The sequence below is a fragment of the Poecilia formosa genome, unplaced genomic scaffold, assembly GCF_000485575.1.
Source record: "Poecilia formosa unplaced genomic scaffold, Poecilia_formosa-5.1.2 Scaffold688, whole genome shotgun sequence".
Lineage (NCBI taxonomy): Eukaryota > Metazoa > Chordata > Actinopteri > Cyprinodontiformes > Poeciliidae > Poecilia > Poecilia formosa.
Window position 1 is genome coordinate 43 of NW_006800627.1, and position 23,037 is coordinate 23,079.

Below are 23,037 nucleotides of genomic sequence, written 5' to 3' on the forward strand. Positions count from 1 at the left end.
ATCAGAGCATGTTGGAAACATTTTGTTCTCTAGAAATGATGCAGCTGAAAGAGGAACATAGTTTAATGTTTATAAATAACTTTCCTATTTCTGAAAATTTGTTGTTGAATCTTTATTTTTACTCCTTTCTGTTTAGAGATCTGACTGCTCTGCTGATTCTTCCAATATGTTCAATGAAGCTTCAGACAGACTCTTGTTCTGGATTAATAAAACTCTGAAGAAGAAGAAAATGAGGAAGAAGCCTTCAGGGCTAATAGGACCTTAGCATAGATGTAGGTTTTCATAAAGGAAGGACAAGTGTTTCTGTGTTTTCTCACCTTTGCTGTTCATGGCCCTCCTCTTCATGCAGAAAATAACCAAAGACGTTGATAACAAGATGATTTTGACAACCAAAGACAAAACCACATAAAGCTGCAGACCTGCAGGGGAGTTAAAAAAACAGAACAGCTTGGTTTGATCAGGACAAAGTGGTAAATGTGGTGCATTTGATCCAACAGCTGATGATGACATTTATCTTTGCAAGTAACATTTAAATGTCAGCATTTCTACACATTTCTACACATTTCTCTGCCTCTATGTTAGTATAACATATTTAATATCTAAACTTTGCAGCATAAAGAACCAAAGATGAAACCTACAACAGTGATGAGGTTGGTGAAGCAAGAATGTTGTTGTGGTTTTGCTCAGGAAATGCAAAAGAAGTTTCATTCTTTTTAAAACTTGGCTGTTTGAGAGTGGGCACTGAGACGCAGCAGTGAATCAGTTTGACCCAAAACAATCGTCGCTATCTGAACTCTCATATCAAATTCTCCTGGATCGAGATTATTACAGATAAACTAAAACTAACAAAATAACAAAAACCCAAAAAAGTTTCACTGGTATAAATAAAAATAGTAACTAATGAGGGAACACCATAACTAACTGGAACTAAACCATGTATTTATATAACTACAAAATACTGAAATTATAGATATAATATCCTTTGTTTACATGTTTATGAACCTACTGACGTGAAAGAGATTTTCTTTGTCTCACTGGAGGTTTACGACAGCTGTCAGTAAGTTATGTCACTCCATACTCATCCTGTTGGCGCATACATGAGTCACAAAACTTGGGAGAAATGTATTCAACAATAAAGTAATACATTATAAAATGGTATCTTCTGTTGAGTATTCATTACCCAATTGATGTATAAATAATCACAATACAATACTTTAGTTAATTTTTAGGTCCAGAATTCAAAAACTTAAAACTATTACTATAACTAAAAAAAACTAAACTGTAGAACTAAGCAATATTTAATCAAATAAAAACTAGCAAACACACTCTAAAAACTACTTAAAACTAACTGACTTAGAAAAAAAGTCACAAAAATAAAACTAAAGTATAATAAAAAACCCAAAACTATCACAACCCTGTCCTGGATGTTATGCAAACAAGACGCTCTGCTCCAACTAAATCAGATTTTTTTTTTTCCAAAAATGCTAAAGCTAGTTAGCATAGCCACCAATGATGACGATAGAAAGATGACTTTCATGTATCAGTAAATTGGCTATCTGCCATTAGCATTGATTGTCAGCGCTAAGACCCGCCTCCTGGCTCTGATTGGTTTTCATTTCTTCAGACAGCAATAGTAGCTCAGGGAGGAGGTGGAAGAGATCTATGTTTCCATAAATTATTTGTCTTATATTACACTGTCGCAACACACTGACAGTTTTAAAAAGTATGGAAAAAACAAATTTTTTTAGTATTTACATACTGCAGCTTTAAGGTCTTGATCTTTTGCTGGTTTGTGGGTTTTAATCCAGTGAGTCAGTAAACCACAAATCCAAGAACCCCTGACAAAACCTTTTAAATGAATCAGAAATTAGTTTACCTGCATTTGTTTTTGTATTTTGTTTTTCAATTTTGAGACTTTCAAAATTTATTACTAATATGTTTTTCCTTTAAATGCTCTGAATGTCACTGATGAACTTTAACAGGCCCAAATGATCTCAATAAACATGAACAGATGATGAACCTGAAGCTGCAGCTGGTTTCTCAGATAGTTTGATGGTTTCAGATGGAGAAGGAGAGAAACTCTTACTCTGAGTTGCTGCTGTTGTTGCTGTTGCTGTTGTTCTTCTTCTTGATGTAATTGCTGCGCTTGTGGTAGAAGCTGATGGGGGAAAAGTTGATCTTATTAAAGGTCTCACACTGTAAAAACACAAAATTGTACGAATTATTTTTGTCTAGTTTCTAGTGCAAATATCTTAGTACACTTAAAGTAAGACAAGACTAACTTACAAATAACATTTCAGAAATAGAAATTGTTGTTTTAGGTCAATAATTCCTTATCGGTGGAAAATTACTAGATCCATTGGGAAACATGGAAAAATGTTTCCCAATGAAAAGTAGAACGAGTACACGAATTATTGATTTAAAGCAACACATCTTGCTGAAAAGTTACTTTAAAATTAGTTTTGTCTTATTTCAAGTTTTGCACTAGACAAAAATACTGGGAAAGATTTTATGTTTTTACACTGCAGATTCCATTTTGGTTCTCAGGATGTCAGAATGAAACAGAATCAAGGATAAATCTATTTTTTATTTGTTTCTTTATGACTTACAGTTTGAACATATTAGCATTTTAAAGCTGAATTGTTTAAAATCTGAAATACATGTTTAAACCAGAAAACTCACCTTCTGTCACAACAAGATAAAAATCATAATATAGAGTTCCAGTCCAGGTTTCATCTGAGCGACACTGGTACCATCCTGAGTCTGACGGTTTCAGATCAGTGATGCTCACATGCAGAAAATCAGTAGAAAAAATATCTCGTTCTTCATATGTGATACTGAATCTGCCTCTCTGATCTGTATCTTCAGTTGTTTCAACGAGAATGTTTCTTCCTTCACAGGTTCCCTTACAGAAGAACCTTTTGGTTCCTGTGTAACCAAATTCACATCTAACTGTGATGTTTTCTCCTTCATTTCTGTTGAAGGTTTCCATAGTTTCTCCATCCTGCAGAGCTGCTGAGGAAATAAACTGTAGTTACTGTCATTGTAAAAGGGAATCACAGGAAACATATTTATGAATTTAACTGGATGTATTAGAATACATGTCAACTTAAGGAAGTGTCTCAAACTAATTCAGCTAATTTCACTGTTAAACAGAATCAACAACACTATCGTTTCCTCATAACAGCTGAAAATATCAATTGAGGAAGTTTGCAAAGTAAAGTTTTGAAGAAAAGCACTGACGCATCTTTCTAGGTTTTGTCTCTTCAAACATTATTTGAGTGTTTGAGAGGAACTTGATGTTCCTCTTCAGTTTCACAACTGTTTCCTCTGTTTATTTCATTCTCTGAGTTTTAGAAAACCTACATTTCTGGAAAGCAACCGACTGAGCATGTGAAAGTTAAAAACGTGAGTTTTATTTTATTTTACTTCTACATACAACTGCCTCCTATAAAGTTTTCAGTTATTGTGTGAAAACAAACAGATTTAACATCCAGAAGTTTACAACATCAGCAAATTTCACCACAAAATGAACAAAAAGTAACACATAGAAATGGAGGACAAGTCAGAGTTCTATTTGAAATTGGTTTACCAAAGAAATTAAAAGGGATGCAATAGATAAAACTGAAACAGTTGGCTCCAAATATTTCAACAAAGTAGAACAAATCTTTTATATAGTGAGAAGGGCAGGATGAAGGACTGGAAGTAGAGAACTTGATAGAAATAATAGACTCTGCATAGTCATGGACTTGGCTGGCTTTGGTTCAATTCCTGGTTTGTTGTCATTTGCTAAATGTCTTACCCCTATTTCTTCATCCTATTTCCTGTCAATTTAATATTTAAAAAGACTACGAGTGCTACAAAGTCTTTTTAAAAACAGCAACAATGGACTCACTGAGGAAGAGGAGGCAGATCAGAGTGAGACAGACCTTCATCCTGAGCTGCTGATGGTTTCTAACTCTGCTTCTCTTCCTGCTTCACTGATAAACCAGGAACATCTCTGCAGGATGCAGTTCCTCCTCTGAACACCAGAGGTCAGTGTTTTACTGAGTAAAACTCAAACATTATATTTTCTCTGCAAACCAAATAAATTAAGGAGACGCCATGTTTTTGTTTCTACAGAAGAAAAAAAGATTTTTTTTTTTTTTACATTTCTCCTAATCCTCCTGAATACATTTCATAAAATTCTTTCAACCGTACTCCAAAACCCTAAACTATTCCTTTTTGCCTTTGATGACATACATCCTGAATATTCATGGCATTTTGAGCTTTGATTAAACTTAATTGCTCTGCGACAGACTGGCGACCTGTCCAGGGTGACCCCACCTCTCGCCTGGAACGTTAGCTGGAAAGGCACCAGCAACCCCACCGACCCCACTAAGGGATGGATGGATGGATGGATGGATGGATGGATGGATGGATGGATGGATGGATGGATGGATGGATGGATGGATGGATTAAACTTAATGAAGAACTACTTCTTTATGACAGAGAAAACAAATTGCAAAGAAAAATGTGAATGAATGATTTTTGGATTAAATTAACCAAATTTGCTTCCTTAATTGGGAAGCTGATACAAATTTAATCAACTTAACCATTTTTTTAATGTAAAATAAAGGAGACCATTTTGCAGTTCACGTAAGTGATCATGCAAAAATTAATAATTCAAATGGTACATTTTAATAATCAAACTTGTGTTGCTTTATATTATTTACAAATCTATCCCACATAGAAATCTTCATAGACAGATGAAAAATAAATATAAAACACAGACTAAATAATTCTAAAGGTTTCATAAATTAAAGAAATTAAATTTTTATTCATCAGGAATATTTTTTGGATTGTTGTTAAGCAAGCTGTAATGTGTGTTTGGTATATATTGCTCTTTTTTTCTTATGAAAAATAGTTTGTTACCTCGTTTTGTATCATTTATTCCTGCATGAATTAACAGGGTTTTTTTGTCAGATTTTACAGTCTGCTAAACTGTATGAATAGGTGAATGAAGTGGTTCAATCTGGGTGTTTGTTTTTTTGTTTGTTTGTTTGTTTGTTTGTTTGTTTGTTTGTCTGTTTTTTTGACACAATCAGCTAATGCTAAGCCACACCTTCCAGCTAATGTTTCTGAGCAAATCATTCATCTGTTTGCTACCTGTAGCTTGAATTATTGCAACTCCTTGTATTTTCCTGAGCATGTCTTCTATTTATCATCTTTAGCAAAATGAGCACATTACCCAGTGATGGCTTCAGTGGCTCCATGTCTATTAAAAATGTATATTTTTACTCTTTGTTTTCAAATTATTGCATGGTCTTTTCACTTCTTACTAGTTTTAGTCCCATTTAGCTGACCTTTGGGCTCGATCTGCTGACTCTTCCTCATTCACTGATAATCCAGGAAAAGGGCGCGGTTCTTCCTCTGACCACCAGAGGTCACTCTTCTCCAGCTTTTACTCCAATCTGCACGCAAACATTTTTTTTTCTCTGCAGATGTTTGGAAATCAGTTGTGAGAGTTAAATAATATTCTACAGAGAATCAATTCAACACAACCATAAATAAGACAAAACTCATATGAAACCTGAATTTTAGCCTTTAAAATTGGATTCAAACTGTTTCAAGCAGGAAACTAGAAAAACAAAACAATAAGACCCAAAACTAAACAGGAAGTTAATTAGCTGCCCAGAAGAACCTTTATTAATATTAATATGAGTTACAGCAACATTTAATTTCACTTTGGGATGAATAAAGTATTTTTGAATTAATTTTTTTTATTATAAATGCACTAATAACAGATTAGTGCATTTAGTGCATGGATAACAATTAAAGAAGTTTGCAAAGTTTACAACACCTCTCCCCCTGCAAATATATATATAAAAAAATATTTTAAATTTTCAAATAAAGGACAATTTAGTTCATCTTTCTGGCAGGAAAGCTCATAAAGAGGAAGGAAATAAAAAAATCAAATTAAGCAATGCTACCAGACTTTTTAGAAAGCTGTACATCTGATGAAATTGAATTTTATATTTTTGCCTTTTAATGACATATTTTGTGAAAAGATGCAAACACATAAATATAATCTTAATCTTAATTTACTCATGATGTTTTAAAGAAAATTAGGTGCTATTAAATGTTTGCATTTGTAGGACAGTGATGATTTAATCTAATAAAATGTCACAAAAAATAGGGCATAAAGCAACAATTTAATATGAAAAATCAACTTTTTTGCAGAACTTTTGGTCATAAATAAAAATCAATTGGAACATTTAATCACATTATGTTTTAGCACACATGTGACCATGCAAACATTAATAATTCATCTGGCGTTGCTTCATAATACTTATAGATACTTGATGTATAAATCCATATGAAAGTAAAATTTGCATAGAAATTAATAAAATTATAATTAAATATTTAAAAACAAGATCTCAAAGACCTGAACAGGAAAAATTATGCATCAACTAATACTGAAGCTTAGTTAAATAACAGGATGTATTTTCATAAGTAACTGGAGGAAGTAACTGGAGGTTAAATGAGGATGAACAGTGATTTAATGCTTTGAGCAGCAACTTCTTGTTAAATCTGAATAAAATCCTTTTACAAACTTTGAGTAAATTATGCATAATATGTTAACTTAAGACCAACTTTAAAATAAACAACCACATTTATTTTACATAAAACTAAATCTTTTGTTGTTCATTTCATTTTTTTTGGGGGGGGGTGTTTGTTTTAGTGTGGCTGCATGTTATTGGTCAAAAAATATCAAATAAAACCGATTTATAAACAGAATTAAGTTTTATATTGTTTGAACCAATACAATGGTATACTTATTTTTAAATACTGTCACTGTTTATGTAAAGTAATAGTGGAATAAAGAGCAGCTGAATCCTCTTCACTGCGGCCGCCATATTTTCCATCTATCCGAGGTTCAGTGTAGATGACGACGTCTCCATGGTTACCACAGGGGGCGCTGCTGTGCAGGTTGGTGGTTTGTTTGGAAAAATGCACCTCGAGGTTGTCACTTTCAGCCTGGAAGATGAAAGGAACAGAAATGAAATCTTAAAGATTTTTATTAGTTTATTTATAATTATATTGTTTTATGAGATTATTTGTCTTTCTCTAAATACAAAGCAAATATTTCAATACTTGATAAGCCTGTTATTTTTTCCTTCTAAACCTGGTTATAATTTAAATAAACCAACTAAAACTTGACTCAATGCTTTTGAAATGTAAACTTTTAAAAATAAAAAATCATGAAATTATTTAGAACAGCTCAATTAGTCACTGTTTTTATTGCTTTAAATCCTTTAAAGTAAACTGTGGAAGACGAAGATGCAACTTCTGTTCACAAACTGTCCTCATATTTTCAGAAAAATATGAGATTTTTAAAATATTTAATCATAAAATCATAAATTACGTTCATCTGACGAAAAGCATTGAAGGACGCCCCCTGCTGTTCTAAAACCACAACTACAAGGATTACCAACTGTCATAAAATTAGCCTGAATTCAGAGATAAAATCCTAAAACTGACAAAGTGGTGCACATGAATGATGAATTTAATGATGGATAAAAGTTTATTTTTCATACTAGCTTCACATAAAAGGAATGTCTTAAGAAGAAACAAATGTCATGTTTCACTTTAAATATTTAAATTTATAATAATATTTTAATGGAAAAAATTACTTTCACAATGTAACTGAATGAAATACTTGAATTTCAGAGTTTACTTACTGTGTTTTGGGTTTCAGGTTCCCTCTTTACTCTGTTGGGCTGCAGGAAAAATTCATATTGTTTCAGATGATTTCACAAATAGTGAAAAAAGCCCAAACAGATTATTTACACTGTTTCAAACTCACCTTTATGACGGTAGCATACTCTGTTCCTCCTGAAGGCTCTGCAGAACCTGCTGCACACAAAACAAGATGCTTAAATATATAGAATTTGATACTGTGAGACAATGAGGTTAGAGGATCTCCGCCAGCCCTGCAACAGACTGGCGACCTGTCCAGGGTGACCCCGCCTCTCGCCCAGAATGTTAGCTGGAGAGGCACCAGCACCTACCGACCCCACTAAGGGACAAGGGGGTACAGAAAATACACGACAGACGGACGGACGGACGGACGGACGGACGGACGGACGGATGGACGGATGGATCTCCATTTTTATTGCTGCGTTTTGTCTTTGCTATTTTATGTAAAATTGATGCAGAGATTCAGCTTTCGGCAGGGTAATGATCCCAGTTCTACACTGGGTAGGTTTAGCTCCAAATACATTCACATCTAGTCTAGTTTAACAATTTTAGTTAATTTTTTATTTTATTTTTTGTGTAGAAGTTTTTTTTTTTTCCATTTTGAATAAGCTTCTGCTTTTCTCTACAAATAGCAATCAGGTCTGCAGAGAGAATCATCAGGACTGATTTTTCCTCCATCCAGGACTTTTACAAGTCTAGAGTTAGAAAAAGAGAAGCTAACATCTCTGCAGACCCCACATATCCTGGACACGGCTTCATTTTGTAAAAATGCAAACACTTAACAGTCAGTGTGCATATTGCACTAATCCAACCTTGTCTTTCTCTCTTGTAAACCATTCTATATCAACATATTTACAAAATACATGTATATTTATTTCCTCTTTTTATGTTTATATTTAAATGTGGAACCGGAGTGGCGTTCACCAAATATTTTCCATCTTTGACAGATTTTTTTTTTTTTTTTTAAACAGCAACGGAAAAATATGATTCATCAATGTCAAAATGTCACTATATGTTGTTTTCATGCCTTCTTATTGTTGTGTGTTTATGATGTGAAGCACTTCCTGCTGCCTTGTTGCTGAAATGTGCTGCACAAACACACTTAATTGATTAATTGATTGATTTTGACAGATTACACACCCGACCTTTGGTGCAGATGTGCTGACATTTTCAACTGTAAGCACAGAGAACATTGTGGATGAATCTAAAATCAATTAATTTTTATCATCATCTTTGTGTGATCAGGTAGCTGTTGGCAACTTCTGATCACTTTGATAAATATTTCCCGATTTCAAAACTTGCAGAGAAAAAGTTAAATATATTCATCTTAATCAATCTTTTTGATATGGTTTCTCGGTTCATCTTGTAGAGTATTATTTACAATTGTTTTTAGTTTTTTTAGTTTTAGTTTAGTTTATTTCAGACAAACCTTTCACCAACAGTGTAAACAACACAAAGTACATAATATATTTCTTAAAAACACATCACATCGGTGATTATGAGTCTGAAAAGGAGTATGATGAAGTATAACTTATATAATCATATCCCTTTTCCAGCTGTAATTTATCACAGTATTTTCAATTTCCAATATCCTTTCTGACAAAGGAAATAATAAGTATAATAAAATTTCCTCAGCCAGATGAAAATAGTGCTTACACACACATACACATTTGTACGCATACATATATACATATTTACATATACAAACATATATACGTACATACACCCATATACACACCCATCTGCTTATATGCAGAATACACAGCTATTTACATACCTTTATATATTTACCCACACCTGCGCCGACATGCCACCTACTTGATGACATCATACATAAAGTTTTAATTCCCAGCCAGGATTACCCCTTGTTCTTCCTTATGCCTTTGAATAATAGCTATTTTGAGACCCTTCTTAAAATGTCTCATACTTGGACTTTGCTTCAGCTCTTTAGAGAGTTTATTCCAGATCCTCACACCAACACCAGAAATGCACAATGTTTTCATTGTTGTACGAGCCTTCAAAGTTCTGAAGTTAAGGTTTTCTCTATAGTCATATCCCCCCACTCTATCGGAAAATAATTGTTGAATCTTTTCTGGCAATATTTTGTTTCTGACTTTAAACATGATCTGTGCAGTTTGAAACTCTACTAAATCAGTGAGTTTCAATAAATAAGAATCTATAAATAGATTGTGGGTATGACAGTAAAAATCAACCTTATGAACTAAACGAATGGCTCTTTTCTGTAATGTGCATAATGATTGTAGTAACGTTCTGTAAGTGTTGCCCCAAATTTCCACACAGTAACTTAGGTAAGGTAAAATAAGTGAGCAGTACAGAATGTATAGGGCAGAGGAGTTTAAATATTTTCTAGCATTAGCAAGAACTGCAATACTTCTTACAATTTTAGATTGGACATATTTTATATGAGGTTTCCAACAGATCTTGTTTTGAATCAGTACTCCCAAAAATGTAATTATTATCATTTCAAAAACTGACAGGTAAATTGATAATGATGTGATGTTTTTGACGTCATCAATCAAAATGACAGACAACAAAACAGTCTAGCGCAACTTCTGTGTGGAACCAAAGTCAAATCCCTTGTTTCTGTGCACAAACTTGGCCTTTAGAGCTGATTTAATATTTAATATTTCTAACATATCCATGTCTGACTGGGAAAGACTTACTGCAAGAAACACTAACAGCTGGATTTGCAACGAAAAGTGGTTCTGCAAACTGAAGGATCAAAGTCCAAATTCTAAAAGCACTCTGGAAGGTTAAGAAGAGCAAATGAGGAGCTAAAACTCTGACTAGATTATTGCTTAACTTAGGAAATAACAATAATACCATTAAACATATCTTAATATGTTTGATAATGGGCAGCTGAAACTGGTAGTTCCAGTCAGTCCGTAGCAGTGAGAGTCAATTCAATGCATTTTCTCCTAAAGTGATGTTAGCATCTTGAAACTCACCTTCAAGCTGCTTGTTTTTTCTGTGTTTGAAGAAAACCAGAAGAGCTGCAGCCAAAATGATGACCATGATGGTCAGAACCACACCGACAGAAAGCAGAACCCCTGTAGGGACATTTAGAGTTGAACAGAGTCACATCGTCTCTGAAAAGCTGCAGATATGAACAGGTTTCGTACCTGAAGGTGGCGCTGATGAGCTGGACTGTTTGGTGGTTTCAGAGGAGAAAGGAGGAGAAGAAGAGAAGCTCTGACTCCCTGTTGATGTTTTTGCTGTTGGGGAAGCTGATTGGAGATAAATAATTATAGTTTTGTGTTTTTAATAAGCAGTAAGTTTATATTTTTATTACTGTTCCTGCATCATGGATAAAGTGTTCAGTTTCTCATTTTTCATATTAATTTTATCTTGAAGTGTCCTCGCGAACATGACGGCAAACGTCAAATTTCTACACGATGTAAAATGTCAAAAGGTCAACAAAACACACAACAGATCAATTACATTTTCAGCAGTGCAACCAAATAAATCCTAAATATGAACTATTGCACTTAAATGTTTGGAGAAACAAAATGTCTCAGGTTTTTCTTTTAACTAATTCAATGTTTTCTGAGCTGCTTCAACGAATGAGGAGCTAAATATTTCCATGCTTGGCTTTCACCCAACTTGAACTGAGACCTCAGCATATAAAGGCAAATACCACACTCCTTAAAAATTATAGTTTGTTTGTGAATTTGTTTTTTGAATATGTACAAAAAAAATAAAGTATGAAACATAATGTCATATAATCAAGGGAGTGGGTGGAAGTATTAACTTATCAATATTCCCAAACCTTTTCCTCCTATAATCTTACATTTACTATAATCCATACAAATAACAACTAAACTTTTATTTAATAGTTAATCCTTCAGTATAGTATCTATTTAATTTTAAATAAAGTGGATGAGCAATCATTATTTTTTAAAAAAAATTAAAACTATTGTATATTACATAAAGCAATAATCATTTGAACAGTTTGGACATTGTCTAAGTTCAATAATCAAATTATTGCACAGTGTGATTCCATTTCCTGACACACAAAATTGTTTTTGTTTTTAATTTGCATATTTTAAACTCCTTAACTTAGTCATGAACAATTTTTGAATTTTTCTTGGTAATTTCTGATTTTTGGATTTGTAAATAACTAAAACTGTCATTAGATTCACTAAGTCAATTTATTTTAATAATTTAAATTGCACAGATACTGACTCAGTGTTTTCCAAATATCCCGCCTTATGGATTTTTCTTACTGGTATTTTTTATAGTATTGTTAACAGACTGTCGTAGTTTTGTAATTGTTGCCCCAGATCTCTGTACAGTAAATAAGGTACATTTCTGTAGCATTTAAATTTTGGTTCATCCTTTGTTTTTTTTTCTTGATATTTGGTGTAAATTGCTTTGAAAAAAACTCACCAGAGATGACAAAGATTTTAAAATCATTGTGTCGAATCCCGGTTCTACCCAAAGCGCATCTGTACCTTCCAGAGTCAGATGTTTTCAGCTCCATAATGCTCACATAAACAACATGTGTTGCAAAACCTGTTCTGTTAAATTCAATGATGTATCTGCCACTCTGTGCTCTGTAATCAGTCGTCTCAATAAGAATATTGTCTCTGCTGCAGTCTGTCTTGCAGAAGTACATTCTACGCCCAGTGAAGGTAAATGAACATGAAACTGTGATGTTTTTTCCTTCCATCTCTGTGTAGGTTCTTCCTTGAACAGATTCAACTTCTCCATTCTGCAGTTGTGCTGCAAAGACAAACAGCAAAGACTCACTGAAAGTATTTTACCAACCAGACTGAAGGTATGCAGATTCACTTCTCTTCACTTTTAAAAACATGACTGGATTTACTTGTGGAAACTTTTCAATACTAAGAGACGAATGCAAACCGGTTAAAGTAACCTGCACCAACGTAGCAGGATAAATAAATAAAACATCAAAAAGTGAAACTGTGTACTTGGTTACAATAAATGCATGAGATTAGTTTAAATGCTTTCAAAGTATATTTTTTTATTGAAAACCCTTTTCATTCTGAACAAACTATTTGTCTTCGACTGCTTATAAGTGATGTTTGCTCAAAAAGAAGAATGTATACATGTCTTATGCTCTTTAAAAAATATCAAAATAAAAATGTTTCTTCATCATCTCAATGTTCAAATAACCATAAATTTACAAATCTGCAGATTAACTAACTTAACCAATGTCTTTTTTTCTAACAGCTCAGAATATTAAGATGTGGGCTGCAAGTTCAGAAAACTGTATCTCCAACTTAACACCAATTTTAGTACAAAAAACAGAAACATGTCAGACACACAACAGGTGAAAGGCTGATAAAGGATTTATCAGCTGCAGATACTGATCAATAATCAGGGAAACTGAGTTGAATAATCAACAGGAGATTAAATCAAATGTACTCACTGAGGAAGAAGAGGCAGATTACAGTGACCTTCATCTTGAGCTGCTGCTGGTTTCTAACTTCGCTTCTCTTCTTCTTTCACTTCAAAACCAGGAACTTCTCATCTCCTTCCTCATGTATATTCTTCTTTCATATCATCAATTAAACAAAAACTAAGTTTTTCAGTGCTCTTAACACACATGCAATATATATTTTAATGGATAAGATAGATTGTTTTAATATTCTTTCTCCAAACATACGTCTTTATGGTGAACAAGGGTTCTTTATGGTAACAAGGGTTAGCTACAAAATAAATATGAGTCAAAAGGCGATGCTCAACAGTTGATTTGCATTTGCATGGCACTCAGCACTCATTTAAATACAAAAACCTCTGCTAGGCACAAGGGGAGGGGGGCTATAGGGGAACACGGACACACAGCATTTTTGACCATTTTTGGCAGTGCTCGACTCTGACAAAAACCTCTTGCCGAAAGCCTTCAATCTCCATGCGCACGGCAGAACAAGGTGTCAATAGCTGCCGAAAATCCCATTTTTCGTCCTGTCACACTTGAAATAAGACAAAACTAACTTACAAGTAAAATTTCAGTAAGATATAAGAGCTTGTTTTAAGTCAATAAATCCTTAATCTTGATGAAGAACACCAGTTCCACTGGTTATTTCACTTATAGCAATACATTTTCCCATGTTTTAAGTGAAACTAGAACTTGTTCCTTGTTGATTTCAAGGGTTTGCATTCAACAAATCCAAAACATGTTCATTTCATTTGTTCATTTTCAGGAGGAAACATACAGCACCAGTTTTCATCCTCCACACTCTAAAAACTTTGGTAAATGAAACATAACTAATGTAATCCTGCGACAATAAGTGAGCAGTAACAATCAATAAATGGACATTTTGGGCATTTTATTCTGTTAATTTTACTGATTTCAACTTCAGAAATGTAAATTCATGTGATTTTTCACTACATATAACCCAGAAAATCCTTGAAATACAAAATATTTAAAACCCACAGGATGAAGAAAAGAAGGGTTCTTCATCAAATTGTAAAGATTTATTTGGATTATCTGGAATAATTTAAAAATTACTTTAGCATTTTATGTAAATCAGATAATGTCTGCTTCTAATTAACTTATGGGATGCCACAAGGTTCGGTATTGGGACCTAATCCATTTCTTAAATATAAATGATTCTTAAAGGACAAGTGAAAGGAAATTCTCACCAACTTGTCAGCAACAGTCAACTTTGCTGCTGTTTCAGGTCCAGGAAGTTGCATAATTCATCTTCCTGATCAAAAACTTGACTAAGATCAAACTTTGGTAACTATCTGCAGTGACGTGTAGAGCAAATGTCAGTTTCTGGCCCTAAGCAGCACGTCTCATTATGACAATGCAGCAGCTCTAGGAGGAAGCAGCTACTGAAGGTTCAAGCTTAAAAAGGCTTGGGGAATGAGATGGTAACTGGTGAGGCCAGAGTCATAAAAGCAGAGGAAATTAATCCTTCAGTTCAGGAAATTTACCTTAAAAGGAACAGGAGATTTTGCTCTTTATGCAGAGTTTGAATTGAACCAGATTTTTAGGCAGTTTAAATTTTGTTCTGACTTTTTATTTTATGATATTTATGTGTATTTTTCAGATTCTTTAATGCTTGATGTTTTTGCTTTGTGAATTGTGAGTTTGAACTACAAATATTTAACATCCTAAAACACATTGTTGTGTTCAGTAAAGACTTTCAGAGAAAAACCTAAAAGACCACAATGAGCTGAATGAGGAAAATAAAATATTAAATAAAAAAATAACAGACAACCAATAAAACATAACAAGGAATTTAAAGTGTTCGGTGGAAATCATGTCATTCAAAACCTGGAAGTATAGTTAGCTTTTAATAAAATAAAAATGAAAAGGTAAACAAAGGACATCTAAAAAGAGATGCTAGATGTCAAACCACAAACAAGGGAGCTCTGAAAACAAAGATGCACAAATAAATAGTGTTTAAAATAAAAAAGAGGAACTGAAGCTAACTCAAGTTAAACAAACATCACAGAAACTAACATAAAAGTGTCTAATAACTCCTTCTGACCCTGAAAATAATAATAAAAAAGTGACAAGGGGTCAAATGAGCTTTAAACATAATAAACATGTAAATTATTCACACTAATAGTTTATTCAAAATGTTAAAAATGGAAGTAAACTCCTGGGGACAGAACAGATTGAAACACCTGATGATGTAAAATATATTTGATAGTCTCATTCATTGATTTTATGAAAGGCTCAGTTGAATAAATGACCAAACTATTGATTTTCCTTCATGGAAACAATCAAGTTTTCAACCAGGAATTACGAAAGTGCATCATAAATGTGAAACTGCACTAACATGTTTCATACACTGGAAACAGCTAGAGCTGAAGCTCAGATGTTCCTCTGTAATTTAAAAATAGTGAAAAAATAAATTATTTTTGATCACAGTTCATATCTGCATATTTTTGTTGTCATATTTGTGACATTGCCAGTCAGTAGTTCAAACAGCGCAAACAAACCCAGCAAACACCGCCATCTGCTGGATGACTGCTGGAACTACAACCACAAATCAGTTGCACGCTTGCTCAAAATTAATCTATAACTCAAATCTTCAGCGTTATTTATTCATTTAATAATTAAAATTGATTCTGATGTAAATTCATCACATGCGCAACTAATATTTTCAGAATACATTTTCATAGACATCCTGGTTTAAACACTTTTCTTGTCTCTTAAATTGTAAAATTTTTATAGCTGACTGTTTTTTCCCTCTGGTTTCAGAGAGAGGCTTTTATTTTGAAATAAAATACAGTAGAAAAAAGTCAAAACTATTTTATATCGAATTGTTGACTAGATGTTAGAGAGGTTTGAGTATTTGTTAAGGGAATCATTTTTTTATTATTGATTGTGAATAAGATTTAAATCCCTTAAATTATTAGCATTACTGTTTCTGCTCAACTCCCCCCCCAAAAAAAAAAATATAATGTGGTCAAATCTTCAACTTATTAAAATTATTCAAAAGTATTTACACTATATAGGAAAAACTGTCGCTTGAACAATTTCTACTGCAGCAATTTATATCACAGTAAAAAAAAAAAATACAACAAAAACATAACAGACGATTTAAAATGAGTCCAAATTTTGTTTTGTTTGTGTTTTTTATCATTTTTGAGTAGCAACTAAAATTGCAAACATTAGCAGAAAATCCCATCACACGTTAAACATCATTTGGATGAGTCAGAGAATTAAAAAAAGTGACAGAGAAGTTAGCATTAGCGTCATCTGCTAATGAAACAACCAGCGTCTGCATGAAAGTGACAGAGGAAGAGAGGAAGGGAGGAGAACAAAACCACAAACCCCTCAGTCACAGTTTGGACTTCAGAATGAAGAAACGGCAAACTCTGCTCTTCTGCTTCCTAACAGGTGGGGAACGATTTCATTATTGTTTACATGTTTATTTCATTGTTTCTGCAGCACATGACAAATTCACAACCATGTAAATGATTTTTGCGCTTCAGTCGTTTGAATTCATCTGTGTTTTGTCTATAATAAAGAAATAGTTTTAGGCTGCATTTTTAAGAAATAAGTTTAAAAAAATGTTTGACTAAACTGAGATTTTATAACCAAGAAAAACTAAGAGATTTTAATAAAAATGAGACTTAAAGGCTCAATCTAACTGGTTAATATAAAACAATTCTCAATATACGAATGATCCGCTTTTATACTCATGTCTTTTCATAAACAATTCTCAGAGTTTATTTCGTATAATTCAACCACGGAGCTGGTTTTGGTCTTTTTCAATATTTTTATGTCTGTTGTGGATTATTTAGCTCTTTTATCAAGAAATGTTTGGATTGTTTAAAGATTAGTCTTCTCTCTTCATTTTTTCAACAATTTTTAATATACTATAATTTAAATGTGATTCAATATCTTTACCTGCTTGCCATTGTAACCTGTTGCCTGTATTTGGGATTTTGAAAGTTTTAAAACAGATTTTCATGTCTAAACCACACACAGTAAAAGTCAAAGTTCCTACAAAACTTTATTGATGAAATCTTTACTTTTTTCCTCTTGCTTTTTCTTTTTCTCATGTTTTCTTCCTGCTTCCTCTTTGTATTCACTACATACTATACTTCCTCCCTACTTATTATTTCACAAGTGTGTTTTACATCTTCTGTTTATTTATATTTTCAATTCAGGTCAATTCTACAATGGAAAAATTTTAAATTACGAGAATAAAGTTGAAATAATACGAGAATAAGTTGTAATATTCAGGAGAATGAAGTAGTAGTTTTATCAGAACTCCAGCACAAAAACAGATAAAACATTTAAATGAGGAATCTTCAACTGGTGTCAGATTTATAGATAAGGAAATACTTTATCTTTTAACACATCAGCATCAAATTACCAGTAAATGATCGTGTAAACAAAGAAAGGTTTACTGTTTACTGTTTCAAAGAAAGGTAAAAATCATTAAAACATCTTTTTGTTTCACAATTTTAAGATGTTCCTCTGGTAAAATAATATTATGACTATTTTCTTGTAATTAGACAAAAATTCTTATAGCCTGGCCGTCATACAGCCTACAGAAGGGATGATAAGTTACTTTTTGACAATATTTTTTTGTCATTTGCAAATTCTTTTCTAGATAAAAAAAGAGAAAAAAAAACAATTAAAATCGGATCTAGTATGTATGACAGAGTATAGAAGGTATAAAAAGTCAGAGATTTGATTTTTAAGCCATAGCCGTACTTCCACTCAAAGTTCCTGGACACATGACCTAATATGGTCAAAGCCAAACTTTACAGCTTTTTCCACATAAATTCAAGACATTATGGAGGCCTGCATATCTCATAACTTGCACTAAAAGCACATCTAGGCGCAGTTACCTACTCAAAGGAATGCATAAAACACTGACTCTTAAATCACTGTTTTCCAGGAGCATCTTTTCTCAGTAACACAGCAGCAGGATTTCCCATTTACACAGCAACCGAAGGACAAAACGTCTCCTTTGAGTTTCCGTTCACTCTGGTTGGAGGCGGCAGACGATTTTTATGCAGAGAGGAATGTAAAAACAACAACATCATCATCGAGACGAAGTCAGCAGATGCTCAGAATGGGAGTTTCAACCTCAGATATCGTAATGGAAATCTACAGGTCACCATCAGAGAGCTGAAGATGTCCGATTCTGGACGGTACAGGTGTGGAGTAGCCGGGTCATCGCTGTCTGAGGTATATGAGGAAATATTTGAGATCAGAGTTACTGAAGGTGAGTTTCTCTCTAAACTTAAACAATGTTGGTTCAAAGCCAAACACTCACACTGAAGACTTAATATTGTTGACATTTAGCTGCAGATTTAACACAATTCACAATGTTGGTTAGTGTAGAAAACGTTTTAATGGGATTATAGTGGAAAGTAAAGATGTACTGATCCGATATTAATATCTGTACCGAATTCTAGATTAGGTAACGATGTGCCCAATCCACAAGGGTGGATCTATTTAGTCTAATTCTATGTTTTACACTCTGAAAGACGTCATTTTTAAATTTATTTTATATTATATTTAGAATTCCCAATATATTGTTCACAAGCCTGAACCAGAAGGGATTTGAACCGCCATCTTGGTAGGCAAGCACAGTGCTTATAAGTTTGTTTATAAGTGAGATAGGAAAGAGGCCACAGCTTATTCAAAGCTTGTGGATTGTTCATTGTTGTCATAGTAACTCCATAGCAACTGCCTTGACAGTTAGCTATGGATACCTACCAAGATGGCTGTCAGATACAAAGTTCCCAGTGATTTGATAGAAGGTTTGCTTCAGTTTATTTTTTACCTGTCTGACCAAAGGTAGTCTACTTATCGTTTTTGTCAGTTTCTTTGTTATTTATTTCACATTGGCTGTTACACTCCTGATTGCACTGAATGAACAAATTAAAGTTGTTTTGTTTTCACATGTTTGACCAAGCTTGTGAAGCTATTGGGTGTATTCAAGTGTGCTGTACTGGGTTATCAAACAAATTTGTAATTTACAAAACAACAAAATAATCATTCTAAGTAAATTTAGCAGTGTTTTTCTGTATCAGTCGACACTAAACCTCATGTATCTACATCATTAGTGGAAAGATGTCATGGCAACAATGAGTCGCTTCAGCTTTTACACAATCTGAGCCAAAGTAAGAGCAGCTTGCTGACTCAGCAGCTGCTCCCAAAGTGACTAACATGTATCTGACTGCGTCACAATTTCATCATATCTATGAAGCAAACCACTCAGATGAGACACAGCAGACAGTGAATGTGGACATGTGTTAGGAGTTTAGTATCCTGTGAGTTTAAGAGTGTCTAAAAAGAAAAGCTACGTTCACACTGCAGGCAAATGTGACACCAAATCCATTTTTTTGGTCTACATCTAACTCATATCCATCTTTTCTACAGCAGACTATGCGGCCCAATTCTGATCTTTTCACCCAAAAGAAAATCCAATTTGTGCCACTTCCATATGTGGAAGTAATTCAGATAAATTGTTTTCAAAGCGTCTGCAGTCGGTCATGTTGCATTTTTACGTCATTAGCCGAGTTTCTCTGGACTACATGATGGGGCAAATTGGATAAATCCGCTTCATGGACACACGCCTATTTTGACAAAAGTTAACGTCTTTGATAAAATGTTTTTGCGCTAGGATGAAATTTTTTTTGGCCATATTGAAATTAATTCATTTTATAAAATTCCAATAGAATTTTTTTTTTGCATCACGAGTCACATGATCAACAACCGTATGTTGTTGATCATGGCGGAAAAGATGAAGAAAATGCCGCTGCATGTCTTTTTTTTAATAACTTAGCATGTATGATTTTAATTCGTTATTTATTTAATGGAAACACCCCGATTGCGAAATTGTGTTTTTTCAACATCAGAGGAATATCGTCAAAGTTTTGTGCTGTAATAGAAACGCAGCTACATGTGAGACATTTAGCTGCGTTTGTGCCTCATAATTCTCCACCAGAAGAAGCCAGATGTGGTAAATCTGGACGTAAAAAAGGCTCAAACTTACAATTATGAACTTTTGGGAGATGTTTGTGTCTCTGAAGTGCATCACATCACAAACCCATCCACATCCAAACACTTTGCCACATAAGCTGCAACCAAAAGCTGCGTCTCCATTACAGATCTGCGCATATTTTGTTGATATTCTGGTAATGTTAAAAAAAAAAAAAAAAATTTTTGCAATTGTGGTGTTAAATTAAATTAAAAAAACATCATATAATACCTTTGGATGTTCCATTTAAAAGAACAACCAATTCAATCTCTGATGGGTCAAAGCATCTGCAACAAGCAGACGATGTTTACTACAATGTATAAGACAGATTAACCATGACTGATTTATGAAAAATTAAGCAAAATGGACTTTGAAAACTAATTTCTGTGTCGTTTCAAGGGAACGCAGTTACTGATGTGAACTTCATACGAACAACACAGAACACGTTTGAGAATCTGGACTCTTCAGAACTCACTTCACAAAATCCAGTGATCAGCAGCCTTCAGTTTCAGAGGGTTTCCAGCACCGCTTTGACAGATTTACACAGTGAGTTCCTCAGTCAAGTGCATTACTGCTCTGTTCATTCACAGTTTCTGCTGAAACCCAGATTAAAGCTTCATCCTGTGACATAAGAGGAAATATTTGAAACTGAAAGACTATAAATTACTACCAAATTGGATTCCTTTGCTTTCTCCATTAAGGGCATTTGAGATGAAATAGAAAAGAAGAAAATGTAATCATTCATGAAGAAGAAAGTAGAAAGTGCAAAACAAGAGGGAAGGAAAAATACAGAACTAAGGGAACAAAATCCAGATGCACAAAGAACAGAAAATAAGAATAAATAATGAAACAAAGGAATAAACTGACAGAGCAAGACAACAGAATAAACAACACACTGAAAAAAGTGAACATGTGACCTAACTTAAATATATTGTGTTAATTGGTCACATGTAATCAAATTAATTTTGTCCAAGTTTAAACAAATGTAAATAAATAAGTTTGACAAACTTCATTCAACTACTTGTGACCAATTAATTTATTTAACTTGAAACACCTGTTTTTAAGTGCATGGAGGTGATTAAAGCACTAATAAAACCCAAACACCCACTAATCCAGCTTTCATGCATTATAAATATCATCCAAGCTTTATCTTGCAAAAAGACAATTAAACTTCACTGATTATTTTGTGTTTTTACCAGAAACTGCAGGAAGTCCTTCAACCACAGCAGCAACATCCAAACAAATCAGCCTATCAGGTGATTTACCTTCATATCACACGCTGTTGTTTTGGTTATTTACTTGATTTTCACAAACACCAAACCTGATTTTACTTTAAATGAACCCGATGTAATTTGTAGAGCTTAAAATGGACTGAAATGCTTTTATTTCCTAGCTCTTTATGTTTTACAGTTGATTATATTCATCTGGTTTTGAAATTATGACGTTATTTGCTTCAAGCTCTTCCTCTGATTGTCGGTGGTGTTGCCACGGCGACTGGCGTCTCAATAGCCGTGTTTCTAATTCTGCTTTACAACTGGAGGACGAGAGCCAATGGTAAACCCCATCTACAGACTTACTTAACGTGCAAATTTAAATGCAACCAACAAGCAAAAGAGTTTTACAAATTAAAATTATGGGAAGCAGTTTTTCACATTTTTATTTATTCTTCTACATTTGTTCACCTTTTCTTTCCCTCAGGTGCAGACACGAGAACGTCAGACACAGAGGTAACATGAAGGTTGAAGACTCTGGTTAAGTTTAACTTTTACCAGAATTAGTCAAAAACAGAGATTCTGACACCCAGATAGTAGAAAAAAAAAGATACTAAATTAATCTGCAGTGTTGCATTAGAAGACATTTGTTCTCTTTTATTTCAGGTGACGTATGAAAACTGGGCAATAGGATCCAGATCTGAAGACTCCCACTACCAAAACCTTGATCCAGCCAGCATGGATCAGGAACCAACTTATTTAACTCTCACTTAGGATGCCAAGTTTCTACAACATCCACTTTATTAGTGCTTTAAAGCGGCAGTATTATGTAAAATTATATATATATTTTTTTAGCTTTACATCATGTTATGTTTTTCTCTCCTCAAAAACATACCTGGATTGTTGCCTTGATTCTTTCATGCCTCTGTGAAATTCTTTAATCTCCATGGCAACCATTGAGCCGAAAGTAGGCGGAGTTTCAGAAAGAGCAGGAGTTTCTTAAAGAGACAGTGGCCCAATTTGAAGGCATTATATTAAAAGGTCACATTTTCTTGAAGTCATATTTGATATATTTTGATAACTGAAGGTAACAGATACACTGAAAAAAGAAATTAGACCTAACGACTTAAAAAAAATTTTATTACAAGTAATCAAATTAATTTTTTTTTTAAATATATATATTAAGTTTATTAAATCGTGATATTAAACATAAACTTAATTTGGTTACATGTAATAAATAAATTTAAAGTTAAAGCTCCAGTCTCTTTTTTTAGTGTACTTGATTTTCCCATAAAATGCAACAACATGCTTAGAAAATACATAACACAGCCCATTTAATTAAACATTTTTTAACTTGTAATTTATGAGAAAAAATTATTTTTCCTGCTAACTTCTCTATGACATATATTTCATGCAATATTTCCCATAATTGCCGTCTCTTCCTTCAACAGTTTCCTCATTTTTTCTGCCAATATGACAAAAATACTTCAGATTTGCTCAGTTCCCAACCTGCTTTTTGACAAACTTCCACAACATTCAGGTTTTCTTTATTCTGGTCTAATCTGCATCCGCAGAACCATAACCAAAAATGGAGAAACAGCATTTAGTTTTTATGCTCCTCT

General features: G+C 33.5%; 3 protein-coding genes across 7 annotated transcripts; 1 reads left to right on the top strand and 2 right to left on the bottom strand.

Moving 5' to 3' along the window:
- Nucleotides 1-209: 209 nt before the first annotated feature.
- LOC103130891 (uncharacterized) lies at nt 210-18,196 on the bottom strand. Of its 4 annotated transcripts, XM_016666271.1 has the most exons (5): nt 3,896-4,098; nt 2,919-3,015; nt 2,683-2,786; nt 2,021-2,158; nt 210-419 (listed from the first exon to the last, which is right to left on the bottom strand). In XM_016666271.1, the coding sequence occupies exons 1-5, from the start codon at nt 3,933-3,935 to the stop codon at nt 262-264; spliced, it is 537 nt and encodes a 178-aa protein (XP_016521757.1). In that variant the 5' UTR covers nt 3,936-4,098; the 3' UTR covers nt 210-261. The 4 variants fall into 4 exon arrangements, 3 of the variants coding, with proteins under 3 accessions (XP_016521757.1, XP_016521755.1, XP_016521756.1); XR_001660418.1 differs by lacking the exon at nt 3,896-4,098 and adding an exon at nt 18,090-18,196 and having other exon boundaries at nt 2,683-3,012; XM_016666269.1 differs by having other exon boundaries at nt 2,683-3,015; nt 3,896-4,090.
- On the bottom strand, nt 6,653-13,224 carry LOC103130890 (uncharacterized). Of its 2 annotated transcripts, none has more exons than XM_016666267.1 (7): nt 13,160-13,224; nt 12,154-12,489; nt 10,887-10,991; nt 10,713-10,814; nt 7,850-7,896; nt 7,725-7,763; nt 6,653-7,020 (listed from the first exon to the last, which is right to left on the bottom strand). In XM_016666267.1, exons 1-7 carry the CDS (start codon nt 13,191-13,193, stop codon nt 6,835-6,837), a joined length of 849 nt encoding a protein of 282 aa, XP_016521753.1. In that variant the 5' UTR covers nt 13,194-13,224; the 3' UTR covers nt 6,653-6,834. The 2 variants fall into 2 exon arrangements, with proteins under 2 accessions (XP_016521753.1, XP_016521752.1); XM_016666266.1 differs by having other exon boundaries at nt 6,657-7,020; nt 7,850-7,899.
- Nucleotides 16,522-22,249, top strand: LOC107834611 (uncharacterized). The gene is made up of 7 exons (XM_016666268.1): nt 16,522-16,594; nt 18,111-18,440; nt 20,604-20,750; nt 21,404-21,460; nt 21,663-21,758; nt 21,903-21,931; nt 22,082-22,249. Exons 1-7 carry the CDS (start codon nt 16,555-16,557, stop codon nt 22,187-22,189), a joined length of 807 nt encoding a protein of 268 aa, XP_016521754.1. The 5' UTR covers nt 16,522-16,554; the 3' UTR covers nt 22,190-22,249.
- The last annotated feature ends 788 nt before the right edge of the window (nt 22,250-23,037 follow it).

Coding starts and splice junctions, on each gene's coding strand:
- LOC103130891 (XM_016666269.1), bottom strand. CDS start 3,935: ATGAAGGTCTGTCTCACTCTGATCTGCCTCCTCTTCCTCA. Junction 3,016..3,895: donor GATCTGCCTCCTCTTCCTCA/GTGAGTCCATTG, acceptor TTATTTCCTCAG/CAGCTCTGCAGGATGGAGAA. Junction 420..2,020: donor GAAACCAGCTGCAGCTTCAG/GTTCATCATCTG, acceptor ACTCCCCTGCAG/GTCTGCAGCTTTATGTGGTT.
- LOC103130890 (XM_016666266.1), bottom strand. CDS start 13,193: ATGAAGGTCACTGTAATCTGCCTCTTCTTCCTCA. Junction 10,992..12,153: donor TAAAATCTTTGTCATCTCTG/GTGAGTTTTTTT, acceptor ATCTCCAATCAG/CTTCCCCAACAGCAAAAACA. Junction 7,021..7,724: donor AACCTGAAACCCAAAACACA/GTAAGTAAACTC, acceptor TTCATCTTCCAG/GCTGAAAGTGACAACCTCGA.
- LOC107834611 (XM_016666268.1), top strand. CDS start 16,555: ATGAAGAAACGGCAAACTCTGCTCTTCTGCTTCCTAACAG. Junction 21,759..21,902: donor CTGGAGGACGAGAGCCAATG/GTAAACCCCATC, acceptor TCTTTCCCTCAG/GTGCAGACACGAGAACGTCA. Junction 21,932..22,081: donor CGAGAACGTCAGACACAGAG/GTAACATGAAGG, acceptor CTTTTATTTCAG/GTGACGTATGAAAACTGGGC.